We start from the raw sequence: 14,963 nt of genomic DNA, 5'->3' as shown, positions 1-14,963 counted from the left end.
GTGCGTGTGGGCATCAAAGGTGTTTGTTTTCTTAAGCAGAGTGCAGCACACATAGAAGTTGCAACTCGTCATTTTTTAAAATTATTGTTTATGTGCAGGAAGGGACACCTTCCTGCACATAAACAATCAATGGCATTTTGCTGTTTTTATGTGTATTGCACAACGCAGTACACATAGAAACAGCAAAACCGAGCAGAAAAAAAGCATTTATCCTTGTTTCACCATGTTAAGACCAGGTTTTCCCTCGTCTGAATTTTGGCACTGCCCCATAGTCATGCCACCCTTGTATATATGGGGCAGCATCAAATCAATGGGCGTTGAGGCTGAACGCCGATTGCAACACCCATTGCGCGCCCCTTTCATGATAAGTGTAGAGTGAAAGTGGGCCTTTTTCACAAGACAGAATTAAGACACGTTAAGTGGCTTAACGCAGCCTTGTGAATAAGGTGAAGTCCCTATGGCCACAGGAACGCTGGAAAAAGTGACATTCCTGTGGTGAAAGGGGCTTGTAGATATGCCCCAAAGACCACATCTATTGGCTTTGAAAATGCTGGGTTTGAAAGGAAGGCTACTTGGTCACAATAGGGCAGCAAATATTACACTCTTTATGCATTTTCATGTGATATCTCCAGAATAATTTTGACTGACATCTGTTGTGCAACTTTTGTGTGTGGAGTACATAGGGTCCCTTTGCCCTTTTCTGGTGAATGCCGCCCCCCCATCACTTCAGCTATTTAAGGCTTGTAAGGAATATATGATAGAATGTTAATGAATCTGCTGAAAGTCCTAAATGAACGCACACTTTGAAGTGTCCCCAGCAAGGTGTTAATGACATGGGTAACCCCACCCTCATGCCACAGGTGGCATTGCTAGATCCTGGAAGCACACACTGACCTATCACAGGAAGCCATTAATGTTCTGGGAAGACCCAGCTGCATTCTGCAGGTGCAAGGGGCATTGCTAGATCCTGGAAGGACACACTGGTCTACACCCAGGAAGGCGTTAATGTTCTGGGAAGACCCAGCTGCATTCCGCAGGTGCAAGGGACATCGCGAGTTCCTGGAAGCACACACTGACCTATACCCAGGAAGGCGTTAATGGTCTGGGAAGACCCAGCTGCATTCCGCAGGTGCAAGGGGCATTGCTAGATCCTGGAAGGACACACTGGTCTACACCCAGGAAGGCGTTAATGTTCTGGGAAGACCCAGCTGCATTCCGCAGGTGCAAGGGACATCGCGAGTTCCTGGAAGCACACACTGACCTATACCCAGGAAGGCGTTAATGGTCTGGGAAGACCCAGCTGCATTCCGCAGGTGCAAGGGGCATTGCTAGATCCTGGAAGCACACACTGACCTATCACAGGAAGCCATTAATGTTCTGGGAAGACCCAGCTGCATTCTGCAGGTGCAAGGGACAGCGCGAGTTCCTGGAAGCACACACAGACCTATCCCAGGAAGGCGTTAATGTTCTGGGAAGACCCAGCTGCATGCCGCAGGTGCAAGGGACATCGCAAGTTCCTGGAAGCACACACTGACCTACCAAAAGAAAAGCATTAATGATCCAGGAAGACCCATCAGCATTCTATGGGTGCAAAGGACATTGCTAGATCCTGGAAGCACACACTGACCTATCACAGGAAGCCATTAATGTTCTGGGAAGACCCAGCTGCATTCTGCAGGTGCAAGGGACAGCGCGAGTTCCTGGAAGCACACACTGACCTATACCCAGGAAGGTGTTAATGTTCTGGGAAGACCCAGCTGCATGCCGCAGGTGCAAGGGACATCGCAAGTTCCTGGAAGCACACACTGACCTACCAAAAGAAAAGCATTAATGATCCAGGAAGACCCATCAGCATTCTATGGGTGCAAAGGACATTGCTAGATCCTGGAAGCACACACTGACCTATCCCAGGAAGGCATTAGTGATCTGGGAAGACCCATCAGCATTCCGCAGGTGCAAGGGACAGGGCGAGTTCCTGGAAGCACACACTGACCTACACCCAGGAAGGCGTAAATGTTCTGGGAAGACCAAGTTGCATTCCGCAGGTGCAAGGGACATAGCGAGTTCCTGGAAGCACACACTGACCTATCACAGGAAGCCATTAATGTTCTGGGAAGACCCATTACAATTCCACAGGTGCAAGTGACAGATAGTGTTCCTGGAAGCACACACTCACCTAACCCAGGAATGTGTTAATGACCTGGGAAGACCCATCAGCATTCCACAGGTGCAAGGGGCATTGCTAGATCCTGGAAGCACACACTGGTCTACCCCCAGGAAGGAATTAATGATCTGGGAAGACCCATCAGCATTCTACAGGTGCAAGGGGCATGGCTAGATCCTGGAAGCACACACTGACCTATCACAGGAAGGCATTAATGATCTGGGAAGACCCATCAACATTCCACAGGTGCAAGGAACATAGCAAGTTTCTGGGAGCACACACTCACATAACCCAGGAATGCGTTAATGTTCCGGGAGACCCATCAGCTATCCACAGGTGCAAGAGACATTGCTTGATCCTTGAGTGGATCAGGGGATTGTGTCAAAACACACCACATAGACACCCCTAAGACACCCACACTTCTTGTCTCTAGTGACCTTTCCTTTGAAATCGAGATGAAGAGGTGCAGAGAGCGAGGACCTCTTCTGTGCAGCCAGGACCTCTTCTGTGCAGCGAGGACCTCTTCTGTGCAGCCAGGACCTCTTCTGTGCAGCCAGGACCTCTTCTGTGCAGCCAGGACCTCTTCTGTGCAGCCAGGACCTCTTCTGTGCAGCCAGGACCTCTTCTGTGCAACCACAGACTTTTACCACCTGGATAAGGAGGAAGAAACGCGGTCCAAGAGTGAGCTTCGCTTTAGGTTGCGACATACAACAGCTTTAAATAGAGGTTGTTTTCCCTGTTGTTGCCTTAATTGCACGTGAGACTTTATCCCAGTGGCAAATTATGCAGACAGTAATTACTGATTGCTTGAAGAGTAATTACAAGCTGTGGAATGGGGCATCATTTGCAGATTGTGTGCGTTTCACCCCTCAGCCCATTCTAAGGTGGGCATAGTTGAAATGTACGTTATTTTGCCAAAATATATTCGCAAAAATGTACAACGAAAACCCCGAGGATCTGCAGCGTGAGCCCAGCTTGTAATCCCAGTTCTGATACAAAAGGGGATGTCCCTGGCGGGTGGAAGGGGAATGTGAAAGGCTGTCTGGCTGGATTCCCACCCTCTGCCCCACAGACAACTGATTCCCGACCACAGAATGAGGTGAAGGGTCTAGAAACCCCACACCCTTCACAGAAAGTCTCTTCCACAAGGAGCAATATCTTTACATTTTCAATTTGTTCTGATTTATTTATACTCGCAATAACTTGAAAAATGCACCCTCCACAAACAGAACAATTCGAGGTTAAAACTGCAAAGAGGGGTGCTGACGTCCTACTGGTCTGTTTTTGGATTCAAAAGGGAGTGTAAAAGAGACAAAACTGAATGGCATTGACACCAACATATATAACTCGCCTGCCCTGAGGGATGATTTGTGCTGCCTCAGCCCTTCTTCGGCGCGCGGGCGCTGCTCGTGCATGGATCAACATATGGAAATAAACGCCTGAGCTGCGAGATTCGCAGTGATTGCTCCCTCATCAGACATACACCTTTACAGGAAATGACGCCCTGCTCTGATAAGAGCCCCAGCAATGTCCCCGGTGTGACCTTCAACTATCCCTGTCACACCAGCCCAGGTCATCCTCTGAGGAGGAAGGACGCCCACGTTATCTGCTGATGAGGGTTTTCCATGGACCAGGGGCGATCTCCCATGGAGCATGAAACACTGCATCCTCCCCGCACCTAAGCGTTGCTGGCAGCTTTCCATAGCACGGGTCCTTTCTGTCCAGAGAGAGCGGGTTGTCAGGACGTGTGTGCCTGGGACAGACCTCTGTACATTCACCCCATCTCTTCCGCAGAAGTGTCCACATACGTCTTGTTATCCTCATAACTTTGAGGTGAAGCCGAGTTTCTTCTTCAAGCGGGAAGGATGCTTTCTGAGATCTTTGCTAAAAGCCTGCGTCTGTTTCAGTACCAGAAGGAGAGCATTCCCCACCGAGACCACCTCCACCTGCTCCAGAACAAGAGGTGAGTGAGGGTGTCGCTTATGTGTCAGTGGCTCTGATCCCTGGGGTGCTGGGTGTGGTGAACCCCATCAAACTTGAAAGAATTTAGACGGAGAACGAACAATAAAGGGCTCTTCTAATGCTTTTCTTCTGGCAGAATTTTTTTGAGTTTTCAAATTCAGCCGGTGAAATTTCCCCTATACCTTTAGGGACACGTTTATGACACTTGTGGTGCAGGACAGCGCAGCAAGTCAACTTGCTGCGCTGCGTCACAGGGAAAGGGCAGGAATATGCTGTGTTTATCCAGTACACGCATTCTTGTCCTCCTGCCGTGCATTGACGCCATTTTGGCAGCCTAGCGCTAACACAGGCATCCTTGCACTATGGTGCACGGGTGCCTCCGTTGCATGCAGGAAGGGGCACCTTCCTGTACAAACACAATCCTCTAAGGCATTTTCCTCTTTCTACACGTGCTGCGGAATGCAGCAGACATAGAAAGAGGAAAGAATGAAGAGAAATAAAGATATGTCTCCTCATCACCGCTCACCTGGGGACGCTTATCCTTTTGGCGCATTCCCAGGTTTACCTGGTTTGATAAATCTGGAAATGCACCAAAAACCATGAGGGATGCGTGGAAACAATGACACAGTGCCCATGGACCACCTCCATTGTGCAGAGTAATGCAACGCAGCGCAACACCCATGGAACACCTCCTTTGTGCAGAGTAATGCAACGCAGTGCAACACCCATGGAACACCTCCTTTGTGCAGAGTAATCCAACGCAGCGCAACACCCATGGAACACCTCCTTTGTGCAGAGTAATGCAATGCAGCGCACCACCCATGGAACACCTCCTTTGTGCAGAGTAATGCAATGCAGCATAACACCCATGGAACACCTCCTTTGTGCAGAGTAATCCAACGCAGCGTAACACCCATGGAACACCTCCTTTGTGCAGAGTAATGCAACGCAGCGTAACACCCATGGAACACCTCCTTTGTGCAGAGTAATGCAATGCAGCATAACACCCATGGAACACCTCCTTTGTGCAGAGTAATCCAACGCAGCGTAACACCCATGGAACACCTCCTTTGTGCAGAGTAATGCAACGCAGCGTAACACCCATGGAACACCTCCTTTGTGCAGAGTAATGTAACGCAGCGCAACATCCATGGAACACCTCCTTTGTGCAGAGTAATCCAACGCAGCGCAACACCCATGGAACACCTCCTTTGTGCAGAGTAATGCAACGCAGCGAACATCCATGGAACACCTCCTTTGTGCAGAGTAATGCAACGCAGCGCAACACTCATGGAACACCTCCTTTGTGCAGAGTAATGCAACACAGCGCAACACCCATGGAACACCTCCTTTGTGCAGGGTAATGCAGCGCAGCGCAACACCCATGGAACACCTCCTTTGTGCAGAGTAATGCAACTCAGCGATTTGCACTGCGTTGCATTACTCCATATTTTTAAGCCATTCAAAGCCAAGCAAAGGGGCTTTGCAAGGTTTCAAAATCAAGACTTTAGGTTTGCGTCGCTCTTACATCACCTTGCGTGGTTCATGAGCGACACAAACCGGGTCATACATTTTGGCCTTAGTGTGGTGATGTTACTGGTCAGCGTTCCCACTCTAAAAATTGTTCCAGCAACGTGGGCTCACACAAACAGTTGTTGTGACAAGAGGGTAGATTTGCACCTACCCTTTTCATACGAAATGAGATGTGCTGTTTTATTTATGGTATTCATGTCACAGATTTTAAGTGGTCGCTCATGACTACGTGCCACAAAGAAGGAAGATAAAAGCTTTAAAACAGAAGCAGGCTTAGCTGCTAGGTGCATTGCAGCATTTTATTATTAGTTTTACCAGTCGGTGTCTTTTGCAACCAGCTCCAGTACAGCTGCAGTACAAGGATATTCAGAACTCAAAAAAACAAAGTGGAGCTATTGCCCGATGGCGGATGTCCTTGAACTTTCTAAAATTAAATCCATCTAAACCAAAAGTCTTAATTACTGATGTGATCGGATCACGTCCTGGCCTTGCCAACATGGTAAGAAGGCCTGGTCCCTTCATAGATTCCTCATATACCCTGTCAAGCCAACAAGGTCAAACACAAGGAGATGATACACGGAGTGACACATCTTTTCAGACACTCACCCCCAGTCACTGATCTGGGTTGAATCCATCATTGTTCTTTAGCTCACTTCGCCACCCTAGTTTAAACCCAGCCATATGCAAATCAGTCTTGACCCTGTTCCTCATGGGAACAGTCCAGCCTCTACTGCCAGGCCAGGTCCTGGCTGGACCGGAAACAAAACATCCTGGGAGCGGCAGCTGTGTCTTTCATCTTAATATGTTAAAATAAATTCTCCCATTCCTGGACGCCCACCTGCATTTTCAAGCTGTCAATGCCCTAGCTCCAATCCCTGCAAGACTAATGCAATGTATCCAGCTTCACCTACTAGACTACTTCAGCCCCATGAAATGCGGCAGTCTGCTTGTTATGGTGTTGTTCTAATTATGCCTACTTTACTGGGAACTCGAGATCCCTCTCGCCTACCTAGTCGTAGAGAATGATTTTTAAATCTGTGATCCTGTACAGCCATGGCATCTCCTAATAGTCCCTCTTATTGATTCCTGAATCCAAGGCAATAGCACACGTTCTATGACTGCGCCCAAGATCCGGAATCCCACAGCCCTGTGTTCAAGGTCTGATTCTAGACTTCACCCACTTTAAGAAACCGCTGAAAAGTACAGTGTCCCTCTGTTGTGCAATTAGGACCCGATTCACAAAAGTAAAAGTACAAAAGTCCAAGTTTACGACTTTCGGTATTCACAAAGGTAGCTTATGAGTAGTATCTTTAATTCTGCCCTCGGCGGAGCTTCTGCACTCGGAGTGCAATCTCAGCACTCGGGGTGGAATCTCCACCCTGAGTGTGAAGATTCCGCCCCAGTGCACACTTGAAGATACTACTCGTAAAAGTAGTAAGGTTAGACCTTTGGTGTCATGTGCCTGAAGACACACACATGACCAACACTCTGGCAGGTATAATTACCACCATCAGATCCACTCTTCCACCCATCACTGCATTGGCAAATGAGCAAATGCACTATTGTCATAACACCACATCACCAATTACTATTTAATTTTTTGGCAGCAGTCTCTCGGTCCTCTCATTGTCACCAATTGATCCTATTGCAAAAGTGTGCTCCTTAGAGCAGTCATTTCATGCACCTTGAGATGGGGGAAGTTACACTTGTCTCCGGGAGGTGCTTCATCGTGACCCCATTTACACAAGCTGTAGCTTGTGGCAGTAGAAGGGGAGTCGCCTATTGTCCCACACTTTCAAACAAAGTGCACAGGATTGGGGCAAACGTGTTTCCTTCATGCTTATTTTTTTTTGTTTGATTGTGGTTATCAGAAGGTGCCTGCACAGTAAATGCTTTGCAAACATGATTGATGGAGGATGAATGCTGCGCCCCAAGGACAGACTCATCCCCCACTTCTTCTTTTGTGGCTTTTCGTTTGTTCTGGGCTGGATTGTGGGAATATAACATGCCAAAGGATCCTCTAGAAGGTATATCTGGTCAGCTGCACATAGTTATTGGCTGGCGCAATAAAATTTGTGAAAATTTCCTACAAAATCAATGATTTTAGATTCACTCGCGGTTGTATTTGTTGGTGTCTGCCTAGATTCTGGTGTTCATGAACACTAGAGACACGAACAGTAAAGGCAAGAGACTTATGTAAAGGATAAAGTCCCCCCTGCCGTACATTATAAGGATATTGCAAGTCACTGAGGAGCTCATTAACCAGATAGACAAGCGAGGCAGAATGGCATGTTCCTTTAAAAGGCTATGGAAGTAACTCTGAGGTGACTTGCAATATCCTTATTATGTATCTCGGGGGGTACTTTATTCCTGATAATACATGGTCACACCATTACCTTTCCCACAAACCATTTTAAAAGCTTGGTGGGTTGCTCTTTCATATGAAAGTGTGATCATGTTTGCAAACATGAAGAATAAAATTAAACATCTAGTGTAAAATTAAACATATCAAAAACCTGTAAGATATTTGTTGCAAACAGATGTTACAAACAGTACAATACAAGTCCGTTTAAAAAAAAAAAAGCTGCACTAGCTTGGAATGTGTAGAAACATGCAGAAATATTCTAACTTTTCTTTAACTATCTAGGGAGTGCAAAAAATAAACTAAATGTTCTCTCTGCTTGTCATTGTGAGCTAAAAACATAGAACAGAAGAAAGAAAAGCAATGTTCAGTTTTTATTGCTTTAAACAGCTGCTTCAGTTATGCTCTCTCACCTGACCTGCCTTCACCACGGCTGCTGGCAGCAAACATTGCAACATCTAAACTCCACTGTAATAACTTATAATAGTCGAGTTCTGACATCTTTTCATTATAATCGGCAACTAGGTACATCACAAGAAACAGATTATTAAAAAAAAAGTTAGAGACTGGTGTTTAGACTCAATTTATTGAATCCCATGTATTATAATAGTGTTTCTCAGTTTTGATTGGAGGTCTGTGATCCGCTGGTTTACTGGGTGTTCATCATGATCTGATAGTGGGTGAGATCAGGACATATTTGCAAACAATTGTTTACCGTTTCAACAGTTCCAAAAATCCATGTTTGTGATATTGTGCTTTTGCTTTCATGACTGTGCTGATTGTTGGAGTTAATGGTTGAGGGGTGGGGCGGAGTGAAACCCTACTCAAGCAGCAACTACAATCTCTGTCAGGGTGAAACACAGGAAAACCCTATATAAACCTATGCTTAACCCTCTGGTAGCTTGGCACAAGCAGTCAGGCTTAACTTGAAGGCAATGTGTGAAGTATTTATGCAGCAATTCAAACAGTAACAAAGATAAAACAGAGCACATGAAAAATCCCACACCAATTCAGAAGAATAAATGACAATTTAATTAATTTTGTATACCACATGTTGGACTTGGCCCTTTATGCAGGGTCATCCCTAAACTTTTTGCCTTCCTCCTGTATTTTTCCTGACCTGGTGTTGGCTGTTTTATGACTCTGGGCACCTTACCACTGCTGATCAGTGCTAAGGTGCATATGCTCTCCCTATGGTAAAATGTTGATGTTCATTGGTTTCCATGTTTGGCTTATTTGGTTTACTATCAGCCCCGAGTAAAGTGCACCAGGAGGGCCAGGGCTTGTAAATGCAAATGTTGCTGGTGGGCTTGCAGCACTGGTTGTGCCACCCACAGAAGCGGCCTAGTAAAATGTGTCTAAGGTCTGCCACTGCAGAACCTGCGTGCAGTCTGGTACTGTTGTGCTGACTGCGCAAGTGCCCCCACTTGCCAGTCCCTAAACCTTCCCTTAACTACATATTAGTCACCCCTCTGGTAGGCCCAAGGGCAGGGTGCATTGTAGGCATAAGGTAGGACATGCCCTGATGTGTGTGGCATGTCTTAATAGTGAATTACAGCCATTTTCGTTTTTCACTATTGAAGGCTACCTGCTCTCCATAGGCCAGAATGGGCTGCTGGAATTACTACACGCTGTAATCCCAGTGGACGCATAGAACATGGTAGAAAGTCAAGTTTAGTATGCCTGAACTCAGAATAATAAAATACTTCTTTTAGTAAAGTTTATTTTAATATCCTGTGTTTGTAAATACTACTTTTAGAAAGTTAGTATTTACTGACCTGGCCATTTCAGTCTGCCTCTGCTGTGTGTGTGTGTTCTGCCTAGTTTCAGTGGGGAGCAGGGCTGGGGAATTCCAGGAGGCAGGCTGACTGCCAGGTGGTGGGTAGAGAGATTACACCAGGATGGGTGGGAGGAGTACACCTTGACTCTGAATAGACCTGTGCTCTGCCACCACAATGCCGGCTCCACCCCCTGTGGAGCAGCTGATGTCTCTGTCCTGCTGCTGAAAGGAAAGAGCAGAGTCACCACAACAAAGTGCTCCAAAACCGGACTGAGCCAGGCCCAGGCCCCCTTGGCGACAAAGAACAAAAGAAACTTGCAATAAAAGAAGGAGCCCTGCTCCTAAGAAATCAGATCCTGTTTGCGCCAAGAAGAGACTCTGCCTGAAGAGAAGGACCTGGAAAAGCTGCATGGAGGAGTACTGTCTCTCTGCCTGAGAGACTGGCCTGCGGTGGGTGCCTGACTGCTGGAAGGAGAGGAAAAGACTGAAGAAGAAACTTTTATTCAACTTGTGCTTTACAAACAATCTCCAAGGGCTTGCGTGTGAACTTGCCCCCTGAACTGCGCCCCAGGAACAGTGGGCGCTACCTTTCCCCTGGAAGAAGAGAAGCTGCTGGAGGTGATTCTGCAAACGCTGACCCCAGAGAACCTGTGTGCCCCCCATCTCACCGAGCACCGCGACTTCTGCCACTGGGGCTGCTGTGAGCACAGTAAAGGCCTGCCTGCCTGGCCCAAGCACAGCAAGCAACTGCCCGCCGAGCCGTAGCTCGCAAAGTAAGGAAGAGACTGACCAGGCTCCAAACGCCGACCCTCTGCGACCCCTGGCCGTGGAGATCCCTGTAAGGACCTGCGACGCACTGTTCGTCACCTGAGCGAAGCCGACAGCGCTGCGACGCGCTGGAAATCACCCCCGAGCTGCCCCTCCTGCTTCTACCATCGTTGTGTGCCTGGGAACGTCCGGAAGCGCCCCACAAAGCATCGCCGCCCACTGACCAAGAGGGATGACAACGCAACGTGGGACACTCCTTTGAGGACTCCTGAGGCTGCCACGAACATTGCCCCCGAAGAATAAGGTACTGTCAGCTTCAGCGCCCCTGTACGCAGCTTCCTTCGCTGTGTACGGCGCCATCAACCCGCTACGCTTCACACGCGTGAAGCATGAGCTTTGGTACGGTTCGTACCACCTGTTCGAAGCGTCCCGGTGAAGGTACGGCCCGTACCGCATTGAATATATAGGACGTTGCTCACGCGGGAAGCGTGAGGTTCAGCAAGAGGCGTACCGTACGTGTACGATGCGTACCTACGAGGGTACGGTCCGTACGGCTTCAGTCCAGCGTACGCGTGCTCACGCGAGAAGTGTGAGAAACGGCACGACGCGCTCAAAACCCTGTACGAAGCGTACCGAAGGCGCTACGAAGCGCACAGACACCAAAGGAAGCCTATTTTTAGTAGAAAATTGTCATTTTAAGAACTGTGGACTTCCTAAAAGTAGTACAAGTAACTGGAACCTCATTTAATTGAAGAACTGTATTTTTGAAAGCCTGCGTAAAGAAATCTTTTATATAAAGAACTTTATTTTTACATAAATACAGCCTTGTGTCTCTGTGTGGTGGGTTGGTGATTGTTGTGTGGGACATCTTGAAAGCTTAACCTAATGCCCTTTGGAATCTAGCCTGACTGCTCACGCCACGTTACCTAGAGGGTGAGCAGGGGTTTATTTTTAAAGAGGTAATCCTACGTCCTGACTTAGATGAAAAGGGTCCCCGCTTGTCGCAAGTGCATACCTGCGCCAACCAGAGACCCCGGATTCTAACATTGGTGACAGCTTTGGGATTTACGGATTTGCATTCTTGGTGTCTGCGCAGTGATTACTAGTGAGACAGTCCAGTAGCTTAAGCCACAGAACTTTAAAATTTAATTTCGTTTGCCAAGAAAGAAGATCCCTTGTGTTTGGAGTCATGCCTGGCCCAAACAGCATTGAGAAATCAATCTCTGAAACCTCTGAAATCCTAGGAATGGAATGGGAGGCGTCAAAACTGGACAGCTACAAGAGAACTGAACTCAAGTACTTCTGCAGGAAGCTCAAGGTTCCACATGCAGGATGCAAAAACAAATCAGATCTCAACAAGGCGCTCAAAGCCTCGATTGAATCAAGGGGTGCAACTAAGGAAGTTACACCATTGAAACCAGCGGAAAGCGTTCGCAGTTTTGGCAGAGGCCTGTCGCCAGAGGAGCTGGCAGACAGACAGGCCACCAGGGACCATGAATTGAAGTTGGCAGAGCTGGAAATAAATGGCCAATTGGAGCTAGAGAGCAAGAAGATGGCTCTTGAAGAAAGAAGATTGGAGCATGACTTGAGAATGAAGAAACTTGATATGGAGCTCGAGAGGCTGGAGGCCATGAGTGTCTCAGCCCAGCAGCAAGAAAGGTGCGTAGCTCAGAGGTTGGGCTTTTCTGAGTGGGAGGAGGAATCCAGCTCAGATGGTGGCAGCAATATCGAATTATCTAGTGCTGAGAGAGTAGTACGCACACCCAGAGATATGGCGCCTGACTTGAAGGAGGGGGTTAACATACACCAGGAGGTTCAAGGGCATGAGGTAGCTCCAGTAGTGCGCAGTATCCCTGAAGGGAATAGGGTAACTGGTGCAGGGGTTCATAGTCCTAGTGGTGGGAGGGACACTCTACTGACTCTAGATGAGAGGTGCAGGGAGAGGGGTTCCCCCAAAATTGAAGTCCTGGTGGGTGAGTGTAAAGACCGCCCAGAAGAGTGTGGGTTGTGTGACAGAGACAGTCAGATACTGTCTTGCCAGTCTCAGGAGAGTGGGGTGGAGTATGTGGGTGAGGCACTGGATGGTAAGGTGAAGGATTGTTTGGTTAACCCTGCTAGGGGGCTGTGTGATCCAATTGTGGGAGAGCATATTGTAAGTCCCTGTTTTCCAGAGCTATGCCAACACCTGTTGGAGAGTGAGTTCTCGGACCGCAGGGAGCTCACATTGGAGGCAGACCTTTTGGTGGAGTCCAGAGGGTCTGGAAAGGCATTGGGGAGTGATCCCAAGAGGAGTGGTTCAGGTATCTTCAAACCCAGTGTGGTGGAAGTGTCTCAGAGTGTCCCAACTAGGTCCTGTAATAGTGAGAGGGGTGTAGGGCCTCACGTCCTGTCTTTAAGGGGGAGGAGTGAGAATGGGTTATGTCCCGGTAGTGCCCAACCTCAGTCTCAGAGCTTGGATGGTTCTTTAAGGGAACACCAGGTGGGGAGCCTAGTCTGTCCTGAGGGGCTGCCCGTTGTGCGGGATCCCCTAGTGTCTGGTGAACAGGGAGTATCTGTAAACAGGCCTCCCTCAGTTCTGGTGTCTGGCAGTACCACTCCAGTTGGGAGGGTGCAGAGGTCCGGATTGAGGGGTGAGAGGGGGAAAGAGTCCCCAGTGGACAAACCAGTGGGTCAGGGGCCAGCCAGAAGGGCTGCGTCACCAGTGAATGACCATGGTGACACCACTTCTGTCCTGGGGGATCTTCAGGCACCGTCAAATGGACATGGGTCGGGTGATCAGCGCCAGACAGACTGTCACACGACCCATGAGTTATGTGTCACCCTCAGGGGGGGCATGCGTGCTACCCGGGAAGTCCTGGTGCGCCAGGCGAGCGTTCAACCGCATGGGTTGGTCCCAGGGTTGGGAAGCCAGGGTCAGGTGTTGTCTGACCTGGAGGGTGGGACAACTGTAATCAGTGTCCTGACCCAGGTTGCTTCTAGGGGTACCACTCCAGTTGGGAGTGTGCAGTACTCTGGAACGGGGTGCAGAGGGAGGGAGTCCTCACCTCTGACCCCGGTGCAGCCTGAGGGTTTAGACCCTAGGCTGGAGAGCCAGGTTCAGGTGTTGTCTGACCTGGAGGGAGGGACTTCTGTAATCAGTGTCCCTACCAGTCTGTCTTCTTGGTGTACCACTCCAGGTGGGAGGGTACAGCCATCTGGAAGGGGGTGCAGAAGGAGGGAGTCCTCGCCTCTGACCCCGGCCCAACTGAAGGGTTTAGACCCTAGGTTGGAGGGCCAGGTTCAGGGTGTCCCCCCTGACCTGGACGCCCAGTTGCAGGATAGAACCCCTGAACTGGTGGGTGAATTGCGCAGGACACCTGCCCCAGGTGCCCTGGCAATTCTGGAAGGGGGTACCACTCCAAGTGGGAGGGTACAGAGCCCCAAGGAGGAGGCCCGGGTGTGGGAGAGGCCACCCCAGTCTTTGGTCCAGCCGCCGGGTACAGTCCTGGGGCTGGTGGGTCAGTGCCAGGAGGTCATACCTGACCTGACAGGAGGGAGAATGGACAAAGGGTGCCAAGCACCTGGGACTACTGCCCCCCGCTCCCTGGCGCCACAGAGATTTGAGAGCCCTGAGAGGCATACAGCCTGGGTCTCATCCCTGACTACTGTCAGTGGCTGCTGTAGCATTTTGCTGTCTGTCTGTTGGGACACACCTGTGGGCCAGTTAAGGTTAGGTGTTGCACAGATGGTGTCCACAGGTGAGGAGAAGGGTTCCCCATGGATTGGATTGGTGGGCACTGAGAGTATGGACAGAGGGATTCCAATAGGTTCGGATTGGCGTAGAACTGGAGTCTGCCCCTGCAGTTGCGGGCCAGGTCCTTGTTCTATCGCCCCAAGCAGGGAAGACCACCACGGTGGTGATTGGTCTACCCTGCGTTTTGTTCTGCAAGGGGGTTGTGTTGGACTTGGCCCTTTTTGCAGGGTCAGCCCTAAACTTTTTGCCTTCCTCCTGTATTTTTCCTGACCTGTTGTTGGCTGTTTTATTACTTTGGGCACCTTACCACTGCTGATCAGTGCTAAGGTGCATATGCTCTCCCTATGGTAAAATGTTGATGTTCATTGGTTTCCATGTTTGGCTTATTTGGTTTACTATCAGCCCCTAGTAAAGTGCACCAGGAGTGCCAGGGCTTGTAAATGCAAATGCTGCTGGTGGGCTTGCAGCACTGGCTGTGCCACCCACAGAAGCGGCCTAGTAAAATGTGTCTAAGGTCTGCCACTGCAGAACCTGCGTGCAGTCTGGTACTGTCGCGCTGACTGCGCAAGTGCCCCCACTTGCCAGTCCCTAAACCTTCCCTTAACAGCATATTAGTCACCCCTCTGGTAGGCCCAAGGGCAGGTGCATTGTAGGCATAAGG

General features: G+C 49.2%; 1 protein-coding gene across 1 annotated transcript in view; it reads left to right on the top strand.

The window, feature by feature from the left end:
* The first annotated feature begins 3,786 nt into the window (after window positions 1-3,786).
* LOC146813350 (transient receptor potential cation channel subfamily V member 6-like) overlaps window positions 3,787-14,963 on the top strand; it is a 184,778-nt gene continuing 173,601 nt past the window's right edge. The window contains exon 1 of the mRNA XM_085620159.1: window positions 3,787-4,127. Within this exon, the coding sequence (XP_085476285.1) occupies window positions 4,030-4,127 (98 nt within the window). The 5' untranslated portion in view covers window positions 3,787-4,029. The remainder of the gene's footprint in view (window positions 4,128-14,963) is intronic.

The sequence above is a fragment of the Triturus cristatus genome, chromosome 7, assembly GCF_964204655.1.
Source record: "Triturus cristatus chromosome 7, aTriCri1.1, whole genome shotgun sequence".
In the NCBI taxonomy this organism is placed as follows: domain Eukaryota; kingdom Metazoa; phylum Chordata; class Amphibia; order Caudata; family Salamandridae; genus Triturus; species Triturus cristatus.
This window is presented reverse-complemented; position numbering and strand designations above follow the sequence as displayed.